Source organism: Lithobates pipiens, unplaced genomic scaffold, assembly GCF_037356315.1.
Source record: "Lithobates pipiens isolate NorthernLeopardFrog02 unplaced genomic scaffold, aLitPip1_a1.2 Scaffold_25, whole genome shotgun sequence".
Classification (NCBI taxonomy): domain Eukaryota; kingdom Metazoa; phylum Chordata; class Amphibia; order Anura; family Ranidae; genus Lithobates; species Lithobates pipiens.
This window is the reverse complement of record NW_027507787.1, coordinates 37,310,430-37,334,822: the sequence shown is the minus strand read 5'-3', so window position 1 is coordinate 37,334,822 and position 24,393 is coordinate 37,310,430. Positions and strand designations below refer to the sequence as shown.

Below are 24,393 nucleotides of genomic sequence, written 5' to 3'. Positions count from 1 at the left end.
AAATTTTAAACGTCACCTATGGAGATCTTTAAGTGCCAAAGTTTGTAGCCATTCCACGAGCGGGTGCAATTTTGAAGCATGTCACGTTGGGTATCCATTTACTCGGCGTAACATTATCTTTCACAACATAGAAAAAAACGAACTCTAACTTTTCAGTCTTATTTTTTAAATTCTAAAAATGTTATTCTTTCCAAAAAAAAATGCGTTTCTAAGACTGCTGCGCAAATACAGGCTCGGTCCTTACGCAGTTAAAGGGCTGGGAAGGGGTTGGAATCATGACAACGTGGCCATAAAGAACCTAACCGGGCACTACAGCGCTCACACATGCACACAAAATCCCAGTAAATTAAACCTCTAAGTAGCGTGACTACCCTCATGCACCTAAATACAGTCAATAACGATAACAATTACATAACTGAGTAGGAACTATCAAATTCAAGAGCATGACGGCGAGTACCCACAGCCATAGCAGCTAATTAGGCAAAAATTGCTCACATCGCCACACAACATGCCAATACAACTGTCAAACAAACCCACAACTTCAAGAAGCTGTCAAATTTGTGCTAAAGCAAATTGTACATTTCCTAGAAAAGGGATTATAGCTTTGAAAGTAGCACAAACATCACTCTGTTTTTAAAATAAATGTTCATGTAAGAGCTGCTGTGTCATAGTTCCACCTAGTACCTGGAATGAGATATTTTAAATGCAAACTTATAGTGTCATACGTTGTTGCTGGTGCTTTATAAAGAACATAGAGAACATTTGTTCAGTTTAGTTGCTGCCCTTGCTTGGTTTACAGTCAATTGTCCTTTCTACAGTCTCGTTCTATTCAACGTTTTGCAAAGCTATATGAAATGGTTTGTTTTACGGTGCCTTTTACTGCAAAAAAGGTGGTTTTGTACCTTCTCTGCTTATAATTGTGTGAATTTCGCTGCCTTTTTGCTCTGCTATTATTTACTTGGATCTTGAGCAGTATTGATGGAAGATATGATTGTTTAAGACCCAAGTGTGTGTATTATGTATACTGTGTGAAGTTCGGATGTTCCACAACTGATTTGGATGGTAGGTCATGTCTATCTCCTTGGCTTGTCAGATCTGTTTTAATATGCCTATTTATGGGCAATTTTCGTCTCAATCTTTGAAACTATAGCTGTATTTTTATCTCATTATTAAACCAGTTTTCTATGCATTTTAGGACTTTGCTTTTGTTTTTCTGTTAAATAGATCACAGTGGATAATTTTGGGACGACAGAGGTCAGGGAGCTGATTGCAAATGGGGCAGAGATACTCGTAAACAAGAAAAACAGGTAATTTCTAAAGAATCCGTAACTAGATCTGTGTAGAAGTGTATATTTTGTCTTATCTGTCTTTTTCACTAGTTGGCAGTTTTGCTCAGCTAAACTTATCAGGCCAGTCAGCAGATTTATGTTCAATCATTTATCCAGTTTCTAATGACACTTATTGTGTTTCTGCTACAAATCACTGCAGTTATATAGAAATATGCTTTTTATTTTTGTGCAACACATTAAAAATCAACCAACAAAATCAAAATGGATGAAAGCTAAAAAAAAAAGTTTGCGTATAAATAGTAAAAAAAATTCTTCTATGTATGGCATTATCTAGCAAATGCTGTGCTATTCCTGAGCTAATTTTTTTTAAATGTCCCCCTTCTTTTACTTTTACTCTATTTATCCCAAAGGGACATTTTTGTGATACAGCCAGAAAGACCGCACAAGATCACAACAATAAACAGAACAAGATACAATGGCACAACAAAGTTACCAATAAAATTAGCACCAAATAAAAAAATAAAACTACGCTCTAATAAACAGTCCATAATACAGCATAGAATAAATGACACAGATTAAAATAACAGAAAATCAAGCTACCAAATGCAAGTAATACACCGCTTTCTCTAACATTACCTCAAATAATAAACATAATACCAACATACTATACTCCTAGAAGTCTTTTAAATAAAAAGCTGCAGTACTCCATCTCCAGCAGTGCCTTTTCTTCGCCACAAGATGTCTTCAGTCTTCTGGTTTGGATGCCCAGCTCAGAAAACTGAGGAAAGACTGAGTACAAGCCACCAGCCACCATGGCTGATGTCAGTGCTCCTCTGCATCATAAGCCATTGTTTAGGTATTACCCCCCCCCATAATGATTTTTTTGCTAGGAAGATTGTTCAGCATCCATAGCCTCAACATATATCAGGCTTGCGTCTATATGTAGATCTAAAATGGTGCACAGCTGGTTATGTTTAACAGGGTAATGCAAGATCTTTCATGGCTAACATCCGTCATCTATATAACACATTTGATTGCGGATCATGAGCATAAGGGAGGTCTTGAGCGAAAGGTCTTTTACAAAGCCGGCTCATTCCATGTGATAAAAGGAAGACTTAATGACTACAGTCCTGTTCATGGGCCTCAAAGTAACCAGTGATATCACCTTTACAAAATGAAGGTACTTGTAAAATGTGCAGAGGTCAGAGCAGACAGATATGCCGGCAATGCTAACAACTCATGACTGCTGCCTAAAAATACATTCCGACAGTAAGGCTAACGCTTTAGGTTCGTAGTGCTGGGAGCTGTTGACAGACCTATAAATACCAGTGTGAACAGATAGCCTTTGTTCATTAATTAGCACATCTGAGTGCTGAAGATCTTTGGTTTTTCGTCATGGGTTTGGAGCAGATTTTCTAGAAGAAGACACTTGTACAAGCTGTACTTGCTGTTCTGAGTATGCTGGCTAATGCCACAATAGATAACATAAGTGGCAACATTTCGCACAAAGCCAGGAGACAAAGACTGAAAGGGTTCCCGATTTCCCAACTACATTATAAGCTTTGTGTTTGGCACCACCTTGTGGATGGTACCTAGAAGTTCCTTTTTAGTGCAGCTTTTCTTGTAACGCTTAAACAAAAGCAAATTTTTCATCTTCACAGTGACCCATGGATAAGATTCTTGGTGTAAAATATACCTATTGACTTGAGAAACTTCCACATTGAATAGCAGGCTTCTCTAGGCACTTAAACATTTAGGTTATTTTTTTTTAGTGTCACAAACAGAAAATTTCCCAGCACGCTTACCATCTAGCTTGCAAAAAAAAAAAGATTGACCCTGTCTAACAATTCAAGTTAAATAAAAAAAAAAAAGAAAAGAAAAAGCAGTTTAGTTGCACACGTTTGCAAATATATGTGAAAGCCACGGTACCCTGCCAAGGGTTTTCTCTATACTGCAATCCAACCTCCTAACAACTATAACTTTGAGAGTCTCCAAGTTGGAGCATATATAGCAGTGGTTAGATTAAGATCAGGCTTGCCTGGAGGGAGCCCACTCCTCCTTAAAGGCACAAGGACACATTGCACGCCCAGCAAAAGCACAACAGCAGCTAAATGGCATCCAATGTGTCCCACCAAGGCTCTTATGTATGCTGTGGTTCTAACTCTGTATTTTTAAGAGTCTCCAAGTTGCTGCATATATAGCAGTGGATACATTAAGAGCAGGTTTGCCTGGAGGGAGCCCACTCACAGGGACACAAGCAGGCACTTAAACATTTAGGTTCTTTTCTTTTAGTGCCCTGGATATAATCATCGCTTCCCATGATCAGAAACTGTGGTTGGCCCTATTCTGCTTCCTGTGTCCTCTGCTGTACTCTTGATGAGTCTTGATGATGACACCAATTACCATGACTGCCCACTTTATAAATACTAGTTAACAATAGTAATCGTGGAGATTTTTGTATCGGGGATACAATGTTGGCTTTTTAAATAAATATGGTGCTTAAAAATATATATATTTTAGTATCTCGTCTGCAGAGGATAATCTTTCAAAATTTTAGATTTTTTTAAACGGCTTTACTATTTGCATGGGCATCTCTGGTCCAAACTTATCTACTGCCTTAATCTATAATACATCCCATATTATGCCAGCTTGGCCTATATAACCAGGTCTGTTTTGCTGGAATGATGGAGAACTTTTTTAAATCCATTCCTTATTTAGATTTACAAATATACATTAAACAATGGGGGGGGGGGTGGTATTGTTAGTCGATTGGGCTACATAGCACTTTTTTTTTATTTTATTTTTTTTATTGTTTATAGACTTCTTATACAGGCAAGGAGGCAGCCATGCCAGCATAAAAGTACAGGCATGCTTAAGAGGCTGTGAATACAGAGGCAGGCAAGAGTATTCTCCTGAAGGGGGAGAGCAGGTGCAGGTGCATGTTATTGAGGTCAGCTGCTGAACAACTTCCTTAGTTCAAGAACCGTTTTCCCTTTCCAAATGCCAAGACAGATAGCAGGATGTAATGGAGGAGATTTCTATATGAGACTGGAGGCTGAGGTAGCCTGCTCTAAAATTTAAAGAGCTGATATATTGCTACATGGGGAAGCTGGAATTTTGGGAAAAAAAGGTGATCTTGGCCTTTAAGTGTTTATATGATGTTTTTTTGTTTGTGGTGAATGGATTGTTCAAAAGACGTTAAAAGACAGCAAAATTATACCTATGATCTAATAAAAAAAAAAGTTTTATCCAGGCGTTTTATTGCAGTGATTGGAATCTTTGTTTCCCTGGTTCCATCAGCACAGCTGGGGTTTCTTTCGTGCTGAATAGGAAAAAAGCAGCTGTACTTTGACATGGTTTGTTCAGTCTTTTTTTTCACACAAGAAATGGAAAGAGTTACAAACATCCAACTTACATACGACGACTACTGAAGAACGGAGGCAGTGTGACAACATACTGGTTCTCTGAAACTGCCAGGTGGATCAGCCAGTGATCCCACATCACTGCATGGTCAGTTAACCCTCCCCTATGCTATCCAAAAATAAAATAATTTTTGGCTGGAGTTGCACTTAAAATATTTGACCTGTTTCAACTTGCATACAAATTCAGTTTAAAGTGGTTGTAAACCCTTACAACACACTTTGACCTACAGGTAAGCCTAGATTAAGGCTTACGTGTAGGTCCAAGAAATATCTCCTAAACCTACACTGTTTAGAAGATATTTGCTGAAAGACAGGCACCGCTGTGTGGCACCTCCCGTGCGCGGGAGTGATGTCATTGCGGCTTCACCGAATGACAGCGGCGGAGCGGGGAGACCCACCGAGAAGATGGATGCGCTGGACTACAGGTAACATCGCTGGTTCCTGTGTCAGGTAGATGACACATAATGGACTACTACGCGATGCATAGTAGTCCATTATGCTTTACCTTTGCAGGGAATGAAAGAGGAAGTAAACTCATCATGGTTTACTTCCTCTTTAAGAACAAACCTACAGAACCTATCTTGGTAACCCAGAACTGCATGTATATTCAAATTTAATATTTTACCCGAGTCTCCCACAGGTCAATTGATCATTAAAGAGGAAGTAAAACCTCTGGGGGAAAAAAAAAAGAAATAAACACCCTGTAAGACAAAGGGATAATGAGCTAGACTAGCATACTAGCTCATTATAAATTACTTACCTGAGATCGAAGCCCCCGCAGTGATCGTCGTTCCCCTCCTCCATCATATCTCTGACTTCTGTGTATTACGGCTCCGGGGCTGTGACTGGCGATGATGTCACTCCCGCGAATGCGCGCGGGAGCCGTCACGAACGGCACGATCGCCCTTAGAAATGGTGCGCCTGCACTGTAGACATCGGTGCCTGTCTTTTGCAAATATCTCCTAAACCGTGTAGGTTTAGGAGATATTACTTGCACCTACAGGTAAGCTTTAATCTAGGCTTACCTGTAGGTAAAAGTGGTCTGTAAGGGTTTACAACCACTTTAAAGTCACCTATCGCATTTAGCCAGCAGCAAGGCATGGGAGGTGGCAAAAGAAAGCACAGATTGGACCTTTTACAGTTGAGAGCCCGTGGCTTTGGGCTTGCCAGGTGGTTTATTTAGTTCAGGTACTCTTGAGGAGTTAAAGTACATGTTTATGGATCTCCAGATATTGCTGAGATGCTTGTCAGATTACATAGTAAAGACCTCTTTTGCATTTAGCTGTAAGCTAAGCACTATAGTCATTTGAGTTCTCAATTCTATTGGAAAATGTAAGTGTCCGAGCTTGATGACACCATTTGGCCTATAACTACAGCTAAAATAATGTCATTATTTTGACATGCATATTTTCTTTTTTTTTTTTTGTTTCTCTTATACTTATAATGGACAATTTATTTAGGATGTGGTTCTGCTTTAAGAAGCTTGACTAGACTATAAACTAAATTAACAAAGCTTTAACACAAGGATAAGGAGCTTTGTTTTAGAGATGTGATTGTAATTTTCAAATCTCTTAGTAACACCTTTGTTAACGGCTTTATTTCTTTAATAATCATCCTTATCGTCAGTGGCGTAACTAGAACCTTCAGGGCCCCGATGCAAGAAACCACGAAGGGCCCCCCTGAACCCCAGCCAGGCCCTTCCCTCCGAGTCTAGCGGTGGAACTCCAGGGCGTGGTCACAAGTATGACCTTTGTGAGCCCTGTAGTTCCACCACTGGTATCATTAGTTTTTTTTATTATTTTTTTTATTTATTTTTAGGTGCCCCATTGGGGGACTGTCCCTAGGCAGGATGGGGTCCCCGTCCCCAGAAGAGAGGAGGTCCTTTTCTCCAGGGCAGATAAAGTTACTGCCCCCAGGTGAGAAGGGGTCCCTGTCCCCAGAACAGACATCGGACTGAGCGGCAATGCATGGAGCAGGAGAGGGGTACTCTGAGGAGCCGGCCGAGGACACAAGTCATGCAGGGAATGCACAACTAAAGAGCAGGCAGTGCGATAGTTGAGCATGGAGCTCTGCTAGTCACCCTCCAGCCACCCGTGTGCATGGTGCACTGGTACCCCTAGCTGCCTATGCTGCTGCCGGCCATATGTAGAGGGGGCTGCATGAGCCCCCTGCATCACAGGGCCCGGTTGCGGTCGCGACTGCTGCACCCGCTATAGTTACGCCCCTGCTTATCGTAGTGTGTTCACTTTTTGGATTAAGCCTATGCTTCTTAAAATAAAAAAGTATACCAGGGGCTGGGACTTTTAGTAGACAAAAAATGTGTACAGTAAAGGAGCTTTGTGTTGTACAGGATTTGCAGTATGAATAGTGTTTTCACTTTTTGTGTTTTTTCGATTCACAGACAAGAATTTGTTGAAGCCTATGTGGACTACGTTTTCAGTCACTCTGTGGCCTCCTTATTTGATGCATTTTTCAAAGGTTTCCATAAAGTGTGTGGAGGCAGAGTTCTAGAGCTCTTTCAGCCTAATGAACTGCAGGCTATGGTCATTGGGAACACAAACTACGACTGGATGGAGCTGGAAAAGGTCCGAAAATCAAGAGCATTTTACTGAATATTTTGCTAATTAGTAGAAATACGTGAAGCTGTTTGAATTGACTCCACAAATTGTTCACTTCTGCAACCCTATACATTTCAAATGTACTATTCCTGTAGGTCTTTTACATCCTTTTTGGAGTTTAGAATGGTAAACTGGCTAGAACCTTATTCATACAATACAAATAAATGAAAAAAAGAAATCATAGCTGCCCCCATTTCAGCAGTTTATTAAAATGTTTTAAAAAATAAGTTCCAGGGGGAGCTTGTTTTCCATCCCAAGCTATCTCTTGTTAGTGAAGAGTGGGGGGATTACCAGTGAAGGTGGAGGAACAAAGTTTCACCATAGCTTTATTTTGTGATTGCTAGCTGCACAATAAATCCATGTCATGCAAATTCATAACTACCATGCCATGTTTTTTTTCCAGTGCTCTTGATAGATTTTTATTTTTTATTTATTTTTTTAGAACTCCGTCTTTAACATACTCTTTACTTGGAGAGTAAAATCCAGCTTAAAGTATAAGTAAACCTTAAAATAATGCTCCTCTATAGTGTTTATAAATCTGCTGAATCACTTTGTTCTAAAAAAACAAAAACAAACAAAAAAACATGCTTTTAACTTTACCTCTGGCTCTCCTAGTGGGTGCACATCTCTTTATTATGGCAAATATGGATTTTCTTGGAATATGTACTATGTAGCCTTGCATAAGTACTGTAAGTCTAAACAGGAGACAGAGAAGGAGGAATGTTTAAAACTTTGTGGCAGGCTAATGTGGAAACTACAGGAATGGTGTGTGAGCAAGGTCTCCTGTAATCCCATTGAAGGAGCATGCACAGCATCCTGTAGTTTCACTGAAGGAGCGTGCATGGTAGGCTGACATCACTGCTGCTGGTAATTGCGAGGGGAAACATCTTAATGGTGTTGTCCTTTAAAGTAAAATTCCAACACCAGGGTGGATTAAAAATATATAATTATGCTGATCCTTTTTACACAGTTTAGGCAGCAGGAGGGAACATGTTTAAGACTAGCTAATGTTAGGCTGGAATTCTGCTTTAAACGGGTAGTAATACTGGCAGGATCTCCCGGTAATAAACATATTAAACAATGATTGATTTACAAAAGGTACATAATGATGCATGATTGCCACACAGTGTGAAACTTCAGGTTTACATACAGTTTAAGATGGGGAAGACACCCTTCTAACTACATTCCATTCCATTTGTATTCAACTAACGTATACAGTGTGTATATGTGTATATATATATATATATATATATATATATATATGTATAATGTATGTATATGTACAGTATCTCACAAAAGGTGAATACACTTCTCACATATTTGTAAATATTATATTTAAGGGCCGGTTCACACTGCAGGCGAGGCGACACCGACTTGCCTCGCCGCGACCTCAGCGGCAACTTGCAGATGACTTCTGTATAGAAGTCAATGCAAGTCGCCCCGAGGTCGCCCAGAAGTAGTACAGGAACCTTTTTTCTGAGTCGGAGCGACTCGAGTCGCTCCTCTCAGAACGGTTCCATTGTACAGAACGGGGGCGACTTGTCACACTGCGGCGAGGCGAGTCGTGTCGCCTCGCATCGCCCGCAGTGTGAACCGGCCCTTATCTTTTCATGCAAAAACACTGAAGAAATGACACTTTGCTACAATGTGAAGTAGTGAGTGTACAGCTTGTATAACAGTGTAAATTTGCTGCCCACTCAAATAACACAACACACAGCCATTAATGTCTAAACCGCTGGCAACAAAAGTGAGTACACCCCTAAGTGAAAATGTCCAAATTGGGCCCAAAGTGTCAATATTTTGTGTGGCCACCATTACTTTCCAGCACTGCCTTAACCCTCTTGGGCATGGAGTTCACCAGAGCTTCACAGGTTGCCACTGGAGTCCTCTTCCACTCCTCCATGACAACATCACAGAGCTGGTGGATGTTAGAGACCTTGCACTCCTCCACCTTCCATTTGAGGGTGCCCCATAGAGTTAAGGTTAGGAGACATGCTTGGCCAGTCCATCACCTTTACCCTCAGCTTCTTTAGCAAGGTAGTGGTTGTCTTGGAGGTGTGTTTGGGGTCGTTATCATGTTGGAATACTGCCCTGTGGCCCAGTCTCCGATGGGAGGGGGATCATGCTCTGCTTCAGTATGTCACAGTACATGTTGGCATTCATGGTTCCCTCAATGAACTGTAGCTCCCCAGTGTCGGCAGCACTCATGCAGTCCCAGACCATGATACTCCCACCACCACGCTTGACTGTAGTCAGTACACACTTGTCTTTGTACACACACGCTTGACAGCAAGCTGTTTGCATGCGTTCTTGTGCATCATCCTTAGAAGAGGCTTCCTTCTGGGACGACAGCCATGCAGACCAATTTCATGCAGTGTGCGGCGTATTGTATGGTCTGAGCACTGATGGGCTGATTGATCCCCCACCCCTTTAACCTCTGCAGCAATGCTTGCAGCACCCATAGGTTTATTTTCCAGAGACAATCTCTGGATATGACGCTGAGCATGTGCACCCAACTTCTTTGGTCGACCATGGTGAGGCCTTTTCTGAGTGGAACCTGTCCTGTTAAACTACTGTATGGTCTTGGCTACTGTGCTGCAGCTCAATTTCTAGGTCTTGGCAATCTTCTTATAGCCTAGGCCATCTATATGTAGAGCTACATCTTTGCCATGAGGTGCCATGTTGAACCTCCAGTGACCATTATGAGAGAGTGAGAGTGGTAACACCAAATTTAACACACCTGCTCCCTATTCACACCTGAGACCTTGTAACACTAACGAGTCACTTGACACCGGGGAGGGAAAATGGCTAATTGGGCCCAATTGGGACATTATCACTTAGTGGTGTACTCACTTTTTGTTGACAGTGGTTTAGTCTTTAATGGCTGTCAGTTGAGTTATTTTGAGGGAACAGTCAATTTACACGGTTATACAAGCTGTACACTCACTAATTTACATTGTAGAAAAGTGTAATTTCTTCAGTGTTGTCACATGAAAAGATATAATAAAATATTTACAAAAATGTAAGCTATGTACTCACTTTTGTGAGATACGGTGTGTGTATCTTTTGTGTATAATATTGTGTATAATATTTTTTAAATATGGCATAGTTCTCTAATATAGAAGTATAAATAATGTGTTTTAAAAGTTCCAATTTTTTTCTATTTAGCATACAGAATATAGGGGCGAGTATTGGGCAGATCACCCAACGATTAAAATCTTCTGGAATGTTTTTCACGAATTATCCTTGGAAAAGAAAAAGCAGTTCTTATGTGAGTATTGTTTACACTTTAATACATGATTCTTCAGTGGTTTGTTCCATATATGACCAGTTCCTTGGGTAGTCTGATACCACTTGCATATGATCCATGTTGCTCTGTACCTCCAAGCATTACAAGAGACACATTTATTCACACTGGAACTTTGTGTCTAATATAACGATGAGCCAGATAACATGTCTGTGGGCCTGCAATATTATACAGGAACATTTATTAAAGTTGGAATTATGAAGTGTAGCTGTTGATACAGTGCATATAAAAATTCTACACACACCTGTTAAAATGTCAGGTTTCTGTGATGTCAAAAAAAGACAACGATGAATCATTTCAGAACTTTTTTCACCTTTTAATGTAACCTATAAACTGTACAAGTTAATTGAAAAACAAATCTTTTAGGTGAAGTAAAAATAAAAAAATTAATGTGGTTGCATAAGGGTGCACTTATAACTTGGGATGTAGCGGTGTTCAGAGTAAGGCAATCGCATTTAAATTCATGTTTAATAGGAGTCAGTGGACACTTGCTGTCATTTAACCAATTGCCTACCAGCCGCCGTCATTATACTGTGCCAGTTCGGCGCGAACCGTCGTGGCTGTATGTCGGTCCCTTTAAGCAGGATAGCAGTCGCATGCACCCGCTGCACTGCGGGGGTGCCGATGTGCATGGTCGGCGGTCATGGGCACAAGAGCCAGAACACAGACGTGTGTGTGTGTGTGTGTGTGTGTGTGTGTGTGTGTCTAAACTCACAAATCCCTGTTCTGTGAGGAGAGGAGAGACGGATTGTGAGTTCCTACTAGCTAGGAACAATGATCTGTCCTTTCCTCCAGTCACTGTAATCCCGTTACAGTTAGAACACACTCTAGGGAACACGATTAACCCCTTGATTGCCCCCTAGTGTTAACCCCTTCCCTGCCAGTGACATATACACAGTAATCCGTGCATTTTTATAGCACTGATCACTATATAATTGTCAATGGCTCCAAAAATTTGTTAAGTGTCTGATCTGAAAATCCAGACGTGGGCCAAGTTGCCGTTGGGAGTAATGGGGCGCATAAACTTGATCAAGATGATCCTCCTCCCTGGATTCTTGTATGCCCTTTGGCATGCCCCTTTTAGTTTGCCTCTCAGCCTTTTCAAGTCTATTGAAGCCTTGTTGCATTCTTTTGTCTGGGGCACTAGTCGGCATAAATTATCCTGGCAGGTCCTCAAAAACCCATCCGAACTCGGCGGGGCGGCCTTACTCGACTTTAACTTGTATTACCTGGCGGCGCAGCTTTATCATTTCTTCCACCTGGATAAAAGTGACAGGGAGCGATATTTGACGTTGATCTGTCCTAGCCATCAGGGAATAACTCACCCTTTTCAACTACTACTTCGGGATCCCACCACTAGGGAACGACAGGAGGGCAGGACGGGACTGCTGTACCATCACCGTAGAATCTGGGAGGTGGTGGGGAGAAGGCTCGGACTGTCGCCCACGCATTACCACATGTCATTATGGGACAATCCCGGGCTACAGGAACTCCTTCAGTTGCCGGCCCAAAATCTCTGGTTAGCTTGGGGGGGGTAAGAGGGGGTAAGATACTTGTCTGATGTCTACCAGGGGGAGGCTGTAAAATCATTTCAACAACTTAAGGAGGGATTTGGTCTCCCGCTACCTCCAGCTCCGCCACGCTCTACAGACTCCATTTCGAGAAGCCCCCCCCCCCAATGTGGAATGCCTAGATGTTAAGTCAAGAAAATCTAAAATGTATTTAGACAATATACAACATACTCCTCAGACCACAGGCGTTGACCCTGGTACACTGGGTGAAGGAGCGCTGGATTGGGGATGTGGGGGAGCTGGAGGAGGACGAGTGGGAGGATGCGCTCACTGCCTGTAAAAAGGTCTCGACAAGGTTTTCCGACTGTCTCACCCAATTATACATTCTGCATAGAACTTACCTGACACCGCTCCGCATTGCGAAGTACAAACCACACTACAATTCCCTATGCCCCAGATGTGGCAGTCCGCAAAGCACCTTTTTCCACATTCTCTGGCTATGCCCTGTGATACAGGCTTACTGGTCCCAAGTGGTGAAGTTCATTCATGACAAGATGGGTTCCCCCCTGACATTGTGCCCCAAGCAATGCCTACTGGGTTTTTTTCCCGACCCTGATTCAGACAAATTCCATAAGATATTCCTCCAGGATACGCTTTATATGGCTAGGTTGCTGATAGCGAGACATTGGCTCCAGGCTCTGCCACCCACCTCGCAGGAGTGGCTAGCTGCAGTTAATAAAGTGCTCCCCTACAAAAAAGACGTACATCCATAGAGGCTTATGAGGCTAAATTTAACAAAGTCTGGGGTACCTGAATGGGAACTGCTACCACTTGCGATGGAGGGCAATAGTGGCTGCTATTTCATGGGCCTGGCCGCCCTCTCCTCTGCTACCATGGGGGAGGGGGGTCGCTGTGGGGCCGGGAGACTTGGTTGTGAACTCCTCTTTGGTACGGTGGGATCTCCTAAGTTGCTAACGCCCATGTATTTGTTCTATGCAGCCCATTGCGATTGTTATCGAAACGAAGGTTTGCACCTCCCTGCTATTCTGCCGAAAAATGTACCCTACCATATGTATAATGTACACCTCACACCGTTGTACTGCCATTGTTTGTTATGCACTGTCATGTACGTATTTCATTAAAATCACGTTGTTTCTTGTAAAAAAAAAAAAAGAAAAAAAAAGTGTCTGATCTGTCCACCATAATGACGCAGTTCCGATAAAAATCGCAGATCACCACCATTACTAGTAAAAAATAATAAAAATGCCATAAATCTTTCCCCTATTTTGTAGACGCTCTAACTTTTGCGCAAACCAATCAATATACACTTATTGCAATTTTTATTACCAAAAATTTGTAGAAGAATACATATCTGCCTAAACTGTGGAAAAAAAATATCCCCATTTTTTTTTTTTTATATAAAAAAAGGCTATTTATTATAGCAAAAAGTACAAAATATATATATATATTTTTTTTTTTTTTAAATTGTCGCTATTTTTGTGTTTTATAGCACAAAAATAAAAACTGCAGAGATGATCAAATACTGCCAAAAGAAAGCTCTATTTGTGGGGAAAAAAGGACGTCAATTTTGTTTGGGTACAGCGAAGCAGTGCCGTATTGCAAAAAATGGCCTGGTCATTGAGCTGCCAAATCTTCTGGGGCTGAAGTGGTTAAAGTACCTCTGATTAGCCCCAAATAAAGTTTGGTTGTTCTAGTAGGTCATTCCTGACCTTTTCTTAGCAGCATCCTACAGCAAAAGCCAAGGTCTGCAGACAGCTTCCAATCAGAGGGATCTCATTGTTGAAAAGTATCATTCAGAAGAAGCGTACAAAAGAATTTCCAAGGCATTAGATATACCATGGAACACAGTGAGGACTGACATCATCCGGTGGAGAAAATATGGCACAACAGTGACATTACCAAGAACTGGACGCCCCTCCAAAATTGATGGGAAGAAAACTGGTGAGGGAGGCTGCCAAGTGCCCTACAGCAACATTAAAAGAACTGCAGGAATTTTTGGCAAGTACTGGCTGTGTGGTACATATGACGACAATCTCCCGTATTTTTCCTATTTGTCTGGGCTATAGGGAAGTCTGGCAAGATGGAAGACTTTTTTCTTATGAAGAAAAATATCCCAGCTAAATTATGCAAAACGCATCTGAAGTCTTCCAAAAGCATGTGGGGAAATGTGTTATGGTCTGATGAAACCAAAGAGGAACTTCATCTTTCAGCATGACAACGACCCAAAACATACATCCACAAAGCAATGGCTTCACCAGAAATAGATTAAAATTTTTGAATGACTTGAATCCGATTTGAAAATCTGTGGGGTGATCTGAAGAGGGCTGTGCACAGGAGATGCCCCTTACAATCTGACAGTTTTGGAGTGTTTTTGCAAAGAAGAGTAGGCAGTTATTGCCAAGTCGAGATGTGCCATGTTAATAGACTCCTACCCAAAAGACTGGGTGCTGTAATATAATTAAAAGGGGCTTCAACAAAGTATTAGTTTGAGGGTGTGCACACTTATGCAGCCATATTATTTAATTTTTTTTATTTTTACTTTCCTCCAGCTGAGCTGTACAGTTTATAGGTCACATTAAAGGTGGAAAAAGTTCTGAAATTATTTTAAGTTTGTCTCATTATTATTACATCACAGAAACCAGACACTTTTTTTTTTATTTTATTTTTTATATTAAAAATGCAATTGTATATTGTGTGACATGATGATAATTATACTTTTAGACGATGCATTGGTATTATCGTATCGTTAATACATTTTTTTTTTTTTGCAGTGTTTTTGACGGGAAGTGACCGTATCCCAATTCTTGGCATGAAAAGTTTAAAACTTATAATCCAGCCAACAGGAGGGGGAGAAGATTTTCTACCTGTCGCTCATACTTGCTTCAATCTATTGGACCTTCCCAAATACACCAGCAAATTGATTCTGCGAGACAAACTAATTCAAGCCATTGACCATTATGAAGGCTTCAACCTTGTTTGAAGAACTCCTATTAAGGCTTTTTCTCAATTGATTATTTGCAGTCTCTTAATAACTGAGCCAGCCAAAATTATATTTAATATTCTATGTATATTGTTTTCTAAAGGCTGTTTTTGCTATTGACAAAATGGGAAACATGTACAGGCTGTGTAAGTAAAACACAGGAACTATTCATTGTATATAACTATAAAAGATACTTTTCTCCCTCAAAAATTAGGCTTCAGTTTGCTCACCAGTTAGTTATTTCAAACCTTAATTTTATGCTATACAAACTATTCTGTGAAAAATAAACAATGTTTTTACATTATGCATTGGTAATTCTGTGTTGGGCATTTTATATAATATTTATTTTATCGTTTACTGGTATACAAAAGTGAACTAATGCTAATAGGAGCTTGGCCCACCTCTTCTCCATCACTGGTTACTTTAGCAGAAAGTGGACAGAGAAAACCTATTGGTCCACATGTTTACATTCTTTTAATGTTTTCTCTAATTTCTTAAAAAATGAAGAATCTATCATTACCGGAGCTTTGGAGACTACTGACCATTTACCACTGCTTACACTTATCATAATGTGCAGCTGCCCCTTCTATTGTAACTAAACTGTACTAAATACTTTTCTATTCCAAAAAAGTTGGGATACACAGGAGATTGTGTGTCTATGTAATTCAGCGGCGCTCGGTCCTCTTCCCTCAGAGACAGCAGGGATCGGTGTATAACACGCACCCATTTTAGGGAGGAAAAGTTTTACGCCGATAAATACAGTAATTTTGAAATTGATGGCAGAAACACATCTCAAAAAAGTAGGAGCAGGGCAACAAAAAGCTGGCAAATTAAGTGGAAGAACATTTTGCAACTAATTAGGTGAACTGGCAGTAGATCAGTAACATGATTGGGTATAAAAAGGGCATCTTGGGGAGTCTGTGTCTTAGAAGTAAAAATGGGCAGAGGTTTACCAATCTGTGAAAAGCTGCTTCTAAAATATGTCAAACAATTTCAGAATAATGTTTCTCAATATAAAATTGCAAAGACCTTAATATGTCATCATCTGCCGTGAGAATATCATCAAAAGAGACTGGAGAAATTTCTGTGCACAAGGCTGAAACGCAGCACTAGATACCTGAGATCTTTGGGCCCTTAGACATCAGTACATTGAAAACAGGCATGATTCTGAGATGCATATCACTACATGGGCTCAAGAATACTTCCATAAATCACTGTTTGTGGGTCCGCAGTGCCAACCAAAAATGCAAGTTAACCACTTCAACCCCTGGAAGGTTTTTACCCCCTTGATGACCAGGCAGTTTTTTGCGATACGGCACTACGTTACTTTAGCCGACAATTGTGTAACTTTGTACCCCAAAAAAATGTATCTACTTTTTTTCCCTACAAATACAGCTTTCGTTTGGTGGCATTTGATCACAACTGTGGTTTTTATTTTTTTGCGCTATAAGGAAAAAAATGCATTTTCTGCTATAAAACATACCCAATAAAAAAAAATGTCTTCATTAATTTAGGCCAATATGTATTCTGCTATATATTTTTGGTACAAAAAAAATCCCAATAAGCTTATATTTATTGGTTTTTGCAAAACTTATACCGTCTACGAATTTGGGGCTAGATTTATTTTATTTTTATTTTATCTTTTTTTTTTACTAGTAATGGTGGTGATCAGTGATTTTTAGTGGGACTGCGACATTGCAGCGGACAGATCGGACACTTAACTGACATTAGGTGTCCGATCTGTAACATTATTACAGTGATCAGTGCTAAAAATATGCATTGACATTGTACTAATGACAATGGGGGCAAAAATAAAGGGAATAACTGTGTTTCCTGGGTGTGTTTACTAACTATGGTGGAGGGGCTGCCTGGAAAAACAGAGATCCATATTCCTACATAGCAGAAAGACAGGATCTTAGTGTAATCCACTGTCAGAACGGAGATCTACCTTGTTTACTTCTGCAGATCCCCATTCTGTCTCTACGGGGAAGGATCGCGGGTGGCCGGTGGACATTGAGTCTATCGAACCTGCTGATTGGCTCCCCCGCTAGCCAATCTGCGCGCACCCACACAAGCTAGTGCATGAACCGCCGTACCAGTACAGCGATTGGCGCAGCCAAGGCAAGTGGTTAAAGCTCTGTCATGCAATGAAGAAGCCATATAAGAGCATGATCCAGAAATGCCACTGTCTTCTCTGGGCCAAGCAAAGCTCATTTAATCACATGCCGACCGGCGCACGCCGATATACCTCAGCAGAATGGCACGGACAGGCAAATGGGCATACAGGTACGTCCTTTTAAATTTGCCACTGTGCCATCACGTGCCGGTCGGGACCTCCGTGAGTCCGATTGCGGGTCCCACGGACTCGATCGCTGCGGGGATACCCACGATAGTCTCACGGGGAGGAAGAACGGGGAGATGCTAATGTAAATGAACATCTCCCCGTTCTGCCTAGTAACAGTGTCACTGATCTCTGCTCCCTGTGATCGGAGCAGAGATCAGTGATGATTTATACACAGCCACGCCCCCCCCCACAGTTAGAAACACAGTCCCCAGGGCTCACTTAACCCCTACACTGCCCCCTAGTGGTTAACCCATTCACTGCATAATGTCGCAGTCATGATAAATCACGCCGCCATTACTAGTAAAAAAAAAAAATTATTAATAAAAGTGCCATAAAACTATCCCCTATTTTGTAAACGCTATAACTTTTGCGCAAACCAATCATTCGCTTATTGCAATTTATTTTATTTTTTTTTGACAAAAATATGTAGAAGAATACGTATTGGCCTAAACTGAGGGAAAAAAAATTTTTTTTTCTATATTTTTGGGTGATATTTATTATAGCAAAATGTAAATAATAATGCGTTTTTTTTCAAAATGGTCGCTTTTTTTCTTTATAGCGCAAAAAATAAAACCACAAGGGTTATCAAATACCACCAAAAGAAAGCTCTATTTGTGGGAAAAAAAGGACGTCAATTTTGTTTGGGAGCCATGACGCATGACCGTGCAATTGTCAGTTAAAGCAGTGCAGTGCCGAATCGGAAAAAGTGCTCTGGTCTTTGGCCTGCAACATGGTCCGGGGCTTAAGTAGTTAAAATAGTCTGTTACAAAGTGGAAAACTGCTCTGTGGCCAGATGAACTGACATTTGACGGCTTCTTTTTTTTTTTTTTGTAACCTTGGGTAACGTGTCCTCAGGACTAAACAAGAGAGTGATCTTCAGGCTTGTTATCAGCGCTTGGTTAAAAAGTCTACATTTCTGATGGTACGGGGGTGCATTAGTGCATATGGAATGAACAGCTTGCAAATCCGAAAAGGTGCCATCAATATTGAAAGCTATATCCAGGTTTTAGAGCAGTATATGGTCCGGTAAGAATGGGATGGGACAGCACGCCTCTCCCAAAACTCCAGTAACTGGTCTGCTCAGTTCCCAAACGCTTACAGAGTGTTGTTAAAAAAGGAGGGGATGCTACACTGTGGTAAACATGGCCCTGTCGCACATTATTTTGTCACACATTTTTTGAGATGAATTTCAAAACTACATTATTTTTTTCTTAAAATGGTACATTTTCCCAGTTTTAACCCATATATGTAAACATATGAGGCCTCATGGAAGTAGGTCTTCTTACATGAGGTCGCATATATGCATACCATTGTTTGTGTTAAGCCCGTGGCTCTTACTAACAATCAAGAACCAGGACCCCCAGTTCCTGATCGCCGTGATAGCCTCTGATTGGCTATTGCAGTAATCAGTCACTGTGCAGCCAGCCCGGTATTTATTTATTTATTTTCACCTCTAAATGGAGAGAACTCTCATTGCCAAGGGAGAAAAATGTAAACAAAAGTGTTTAAAAATAAAAAATAAATCTAGATCAGTGTCAGGGTTAGTGTTGGGGTTAAGATAAGGGTCAAAGACCAGAGTCAGTATATTTTGGGTAGGATTTTTTTTTTTATCTTTTTTTTTTTTTTTTTAAACTGTTCGATATCGGTGTCAGTGTGTTTTAGGTACAATAAAAAAAATTGTTTCTGGGCCCTACTTCGGGTATAAAAAACAAATAACATCTAAATTATAAATATGTGGTACTGCAGCGATAGTAAGGAGCAGAAGTTGGGTTGTTCTTTGGTGGTAAATTATGATAATAGCAAGAAATATACAGCTAAATTTAAAAAAAAAAATTTTTTTTTACTATTTTGGGCCAGTTCTGAAAAAAAAAGTATGATTCACCTGTATACACAATAGTTGTTGTTATATGTAAAGTTTTACTAATGTATAATAAAATTGCAAAATTAATATATATATATTTATTAATGGGATAATGAAGCTGGTGATACTGATGGAGTTATTGCAACACATTTTCAAAGGCTTTTTTTTTTCTAGTGATATCAAGAATAATATTATGTTTTTGTTTTTTGGGCAAGTTACCACAACACCATTATCCCATAGTTTTTAAGATCAAAGATACAACTATGTTGATGTCCCTTGTCAATTTTACGTTGTATTTGCTGGCCGACGCGTTTCGACACCATCGGTCTTTAACAGGGGCATCTTGCCCCCGTTGAAGACGATGGTGTCGAAGCGCTTCGGGCACCATTACTTGTACCCCACATTGCTTTTATTCATTTTATTTTGTGATCACTTCAATTTTGTACTATATATATTTTTTCAATAAACCCATTGTTTTTTTTGATCTGCACCATCTGGAGCCCTTTTTTTGTTTTTCTTTTTCCATATGTTACTCATACGAGTTTTTACCTGAGATCTGAGTTTGGATATGCCTGGTTCCTGAAATACCATTCCTCCCTGGAACTTGGAGACCACTGGACGGTGTTTGTTGGGAAAACCTACCTCTATTTGCGATCCGGGATGGCTAAACGAGGACTTCACACCAGGATCCCTCCTACTGAAGGCCAGAGCATAACCTTTGGTGATTATAAGCCTTTCAGACCCATTGTCGTACGACAGGTGGGTCCAACACTATTAATAAGAGTACCCATCTTATATTTATAGAAGGTCCTCATATGAACATCACTTCAGACAAACAGATTGCTGCTGTTGGTTCCTTCCTCTCCTCTTGTTATATCTTGGAAGAGAAGATTGGCTTCTTCCCTATTCAGCACAATGAGAGGACATTTATACAGAGAGACAAACTGACATTAGCTTCTTATTAGCATTTATGATATGCAGCCTTATTGTTACTATGTTGCACAATAACCGTTTATGATATCCAGCTTTGGTATGCACTACATTGCACAATAATTCTTTGATACTTAGTTTTGTTTTTTAGTGCACAATAACTGGGATTATTCCTTCAGTATTTATATATTTTCTTTAGATTTTTGTTCACGCACATCAATTGTGTTCATTATTTTAGCGCTACACTATTTATTCTATACTCCGTATATCTTCCTGATGAAACCTAGTGTGCTGAAGATTTGCCCAGCATTGCCCTTTTTTAACGAATATGACACAAAGTTGATTTACTAAAACAGAAGAGTGCAAAATGTGTTGCAGCTGTGTATGGTAGCCAATCGGCTTGTTCAATTAAGCTTTGACAAAAAAAAAGCCTGGAAGCTGATTGGTTTCTATGCAGAGCTGCACCAGATTTCTCTTTCGTTCATTGACGGACACAGCTCTGTTAATCTTAACCGTAGGGTTATTACGCCACCTTCAGGAGAGGGTTAGGTAGAACATGTAATATATGTGAAAAACAACAGATTTGTACAGTTCCACCCATTCCAGCAATAACCCCTCAGCCTGCTTCCTGCAGCTCAGTTTTTTTCTGCCTAGTGAAAGCGAAGGACCTAGGCTCCCTGTGGGACCATCGGTCCTGTGAATTTTTTCAGTTTTTTTGCCTTTTGCGTGAGATTTTAAGATCCTGTGATCTTCTATCAACAGCCGGCCATCGAGCGTGTGCAGGCACTAGCTACACGCTGGGTCTGCCACGACATGCCCCTCAGGCACCAGGGGCGGCCAGTGAGCTACACGCTCCGGGGGAAAAAAAAACATGACCAGACTATGGATGTCTTTATCACAGTGTGCCGTATCCCGCAGCCACCCCGTACTGCTAAGGTGTGGGTCTGTGATTTGATGCTTCCAGCTCATCCGGATGGTAAGTACATCTCTCCCTGTCTCGGCAGGACAGAGCAGCTAAGCAATCCCTGGGAGGTCAATTAGAGGGTCCCTCTTCTCCCTTTCCTCTCTCCCTGTCCCTGTTTTTCCCTCCCCCCTCTGAGTGATGCTGCATGACTGGGCAGTAGGGCTGTGTATATACCTTGGCCAGAGGTTCTCTGGGGGGCTCTGATCCTTGATTGGGGGCTGCGCTGGCTGTCTGTGTAGGTTTTTGTTCCTAGACACTTGTGAGCTTTACAGGACACAGCGATCAGCAGCAGCACTCGGTCCGGGTGGTCAGTCCTGCAGTGGGGCCCCTCAGTCTGTAGCAGCTAGGAGGGTGGGATTGAGCACCTTGTTCTAAGTCCCCAAGGGTGGCAGAGAGGGGTGGGTCAGTATGGTGTGAGAAGCTGGCGTTTCTTTCCCAGACCTCCCTGCAATTGCAACTGGCTCGCCTGCAAATAGTGCAGTGCCTTTGGACACTTTGTTGACGGTCCTTGAAACGTTCATTGTGAGGGTGGAGGCGGTGGGTGTGCGCAAGGGGGGTAAAAAATGCCCCCGTTCTCTGGGGTGAACTCTGATGCAGATTCAGGGATTGGAGAAGCAACAGTCTCCTCCAGCCTGCGTGGTACTAGCAGAACAGTTGGTGCACAGCCTTAAGTATGTCTGTGATGCAGCCCTGGATACACTTTCCTTGCTCTCCAGAATATCAGTATCGGCAGTGGTACTGCGGCGCCTGATCTGGCTGAAATTCTGGTCTGCGGACCAGGCATCTAAAAAAGCCTTGACTGATTTGCCCTTCCTTGGTGAGCGACTATTTGGAGCCTTGCTGGATGACATTATTGAGAATGTCACAGGTGGAAAGAGCACGTTGCTCCCACAGTCCAGGGAGGGTAAGGAGCCACGCCGCAGGCAAGGGCCCTCCTTTTCCGCTCAAGAGGCTTTTCCGTCTGCCTGAGACCTCAGGTAAACGCTGCCAGTCTGACAGGGTGACTGAGGGACAGAAGCGTCCCTGGCCTAGCAAGCCTGGACCTAAAAGCCCTCAATAGCTTTGTGAAAGTACAGAGATTCAGAATGGAATCAGTTCGCTCCGTAGTCGCTGCACTCCATCAGGGGAACTCCCTGGTGTCTCTGGATAGCCAGGACGCGTACCTGCACATACCCATATGCCTCAGGCATCAGAGGTTTCTGCGATTTTCAGTAGGGGAAGACCACTACCACTTTGTGGCTCTCCCCTTTGGCCTGGCTTCAGCACCCCGAGTCTTTACCAAGGTCCTGGCTCCAATTTTGGCGTTGTGACAATGTGGGATCACAATCGTGGGTTATCTAGACAAACTCCTTCTGAGAGCAGCTTCTGCCTCAGAATGAAGGGAGGATGTGGCGATCAACATGCAAACTCTACAGGAATTTGGGTGGGTGTTGAACCTCAAAAAGTCGGTACTAGTGCTGACTCAGCGCCTGGAGTACCTAGGCTTACTGCTGAACTCTGTGGAAGCAAGAGTGTCTCTCCCTTCAGATAAACTTCAGACTCTCAGAGCCGCGGTGAAGTTGTTGATGAACCGCAGGTGGTCGTCGCGTTTCTGCATGCGAGTTTTGGGCCTCGTGGTAGCCTCCTTCGAGGCGGTACCGTACGCCCAATTTCACACCAGAGTCTTGCAGAAGGAGATATTGTCCAAATGGGACAAAATTCCGTTATACCTGGATCAGCAGATTCGGGTGAGCCAGTTAGTCAGGGACTCTCTTCTCAGGTGGCTGAGATCTCTAGCCCTTTAGTTTGGGAAATGGTTCCTACCTCTTCATTGGACGGTGATCACAACGGACGCCAGCCTGACCGGCTGTGGTGGAGTACTGGGAGTATAATCGACCAAGGGCCTCTGGTCGAGGGAGGAACCCCAGGTACCGATCAGTGTGCATGAGCTTCGAGTGATCAGGCTATGCCTCTCCACATGGTCGATGAGACTACGAGGCTGTCCGATCAGAATCCAGTCACACCATGTCACAGCGGAGGCATATGTAAACCGTCAAGGAGGAACAAGAAGCTCGGCTGCAGCACGGGAGGTTGCTCACATCCTTCGGTGGGCAGAGTGGCACATACTGGCCCTGTCGGTCATATACATCCTGGGAGTAGAAAACTGTCAGGCGGACTATCTCAGATGCTGGACCCAGGAGAATGGTCACTGCATCAGGAGGTGTTCAGGCTTCTTTGCCTGCATTGGGGCACACCAGATGTGGATCTTCTGGCCTCTCGGCTCAATCGAAAGGTGCAGAGGTTTGTGTCCAGGACACGAGATCCTTGAGCAGATGCGTTGGTGACTCCATGGGAGCAGTACCGACTGATTTACGCCTTCCCTCTGCTGTTACCACGTTTGCTCCGCAGAGTGGAGGCCAAGGGGATTCCAGTAATACTGATTGCCCCAGATTGGCCTCGGCGTCCTATGTACGCCGACTTGATACGCCTGTTGGCGGATGCTCCTTGGCGGTTGCTGTTCTGAGAAGACCTCCTATCGCAATGTCCTATACTCCATCCTGCTTTAGCGTCGCTGGTTTTAACGGCGTGGCTGTTGAAAGCTAGGGGCTAAGGAACAGAGATCTGTCGGACTCGGTAATTTCCACTATGCTGAGAACACGAAAATCTTCTCAGAAGATATACTATTGTACGTGGAAGGCTTATATCTCCATGTGTGAGGAGATGGGGTGGCGTCCACCCACCTATTCTGTGTCCAGGATCCTGCTGTTCTTACTGCGTGGAGTGGACCAGAAGCTGGCCTTGAGCACCCATGGCTGTTTTTTTCCAATGACCCCTGGCATCCCACTCATTGGTGAGCACCTTTGTGCAAGGGGTTCGGCATGTATTCCCTCCGGTGCGACCACCCCTACCTCTGTGGGATCTGAACCTGGTACTATTGGCGCTTCAGAAACCGCCGTTTGAGAACATCAGGGAAATTTCCTTGTTGACTCTTTCTCAAAAAGTGGTCTTTCTAGTGGCTATTACATCTGCCATTAGGGTTTCTGAGCTGGCGGCCTTGTCTTGCAAGTCGCCCTATCTGGTTATCCACAGGGATAAGGTCGTGTTGCATCCGCAATTTTTTTTTCTACCAAAGGTGGTTTCGGCCTTCCATCTCAATGAGGACATTG

At 42.2% G+C, this 24,393-nt stretch overlaps 1 protein-coding gene across 2 annotated transcripts in view; it reads left to right on the top strand.

Annotated features, from left to right (window-relative positions):
• HERC4 (HECT and RLD domain containing E3 ubiquitin protein ligase 4) overlaps positions 1-15,463 on the top strand; it is a 107,416-nt gene extending 91,953 nt beyond the window's left edge. For both annotated transcript variants that reach the window (XM_077454254.1, XM_077454253.1), the window contains 4 exons: positions 1,225-1,307; positions 7,113-7,296; positions 10,498-10,600; positions 14,940-15,463. In XM_077454254.1, the coding sequence (XP_077310380.1) occupies positions 1,225-1,307; positions 7,113-7,296; positions 10,498-10,600; positions 14,940-15,148 (579 nt within the window). In that variant the 3' untranslated portion in view covers positions 15,149-15,463. The remainder of the gene's footprint in view (positions 1-1,224; positions 1,308-7,112; positions 7,297-10,497; positions 10,601-14,939) is intronic.
• The last annotated feature ends 8,930 nt before the right edge of the window (positions 15,464-24,393 follow it).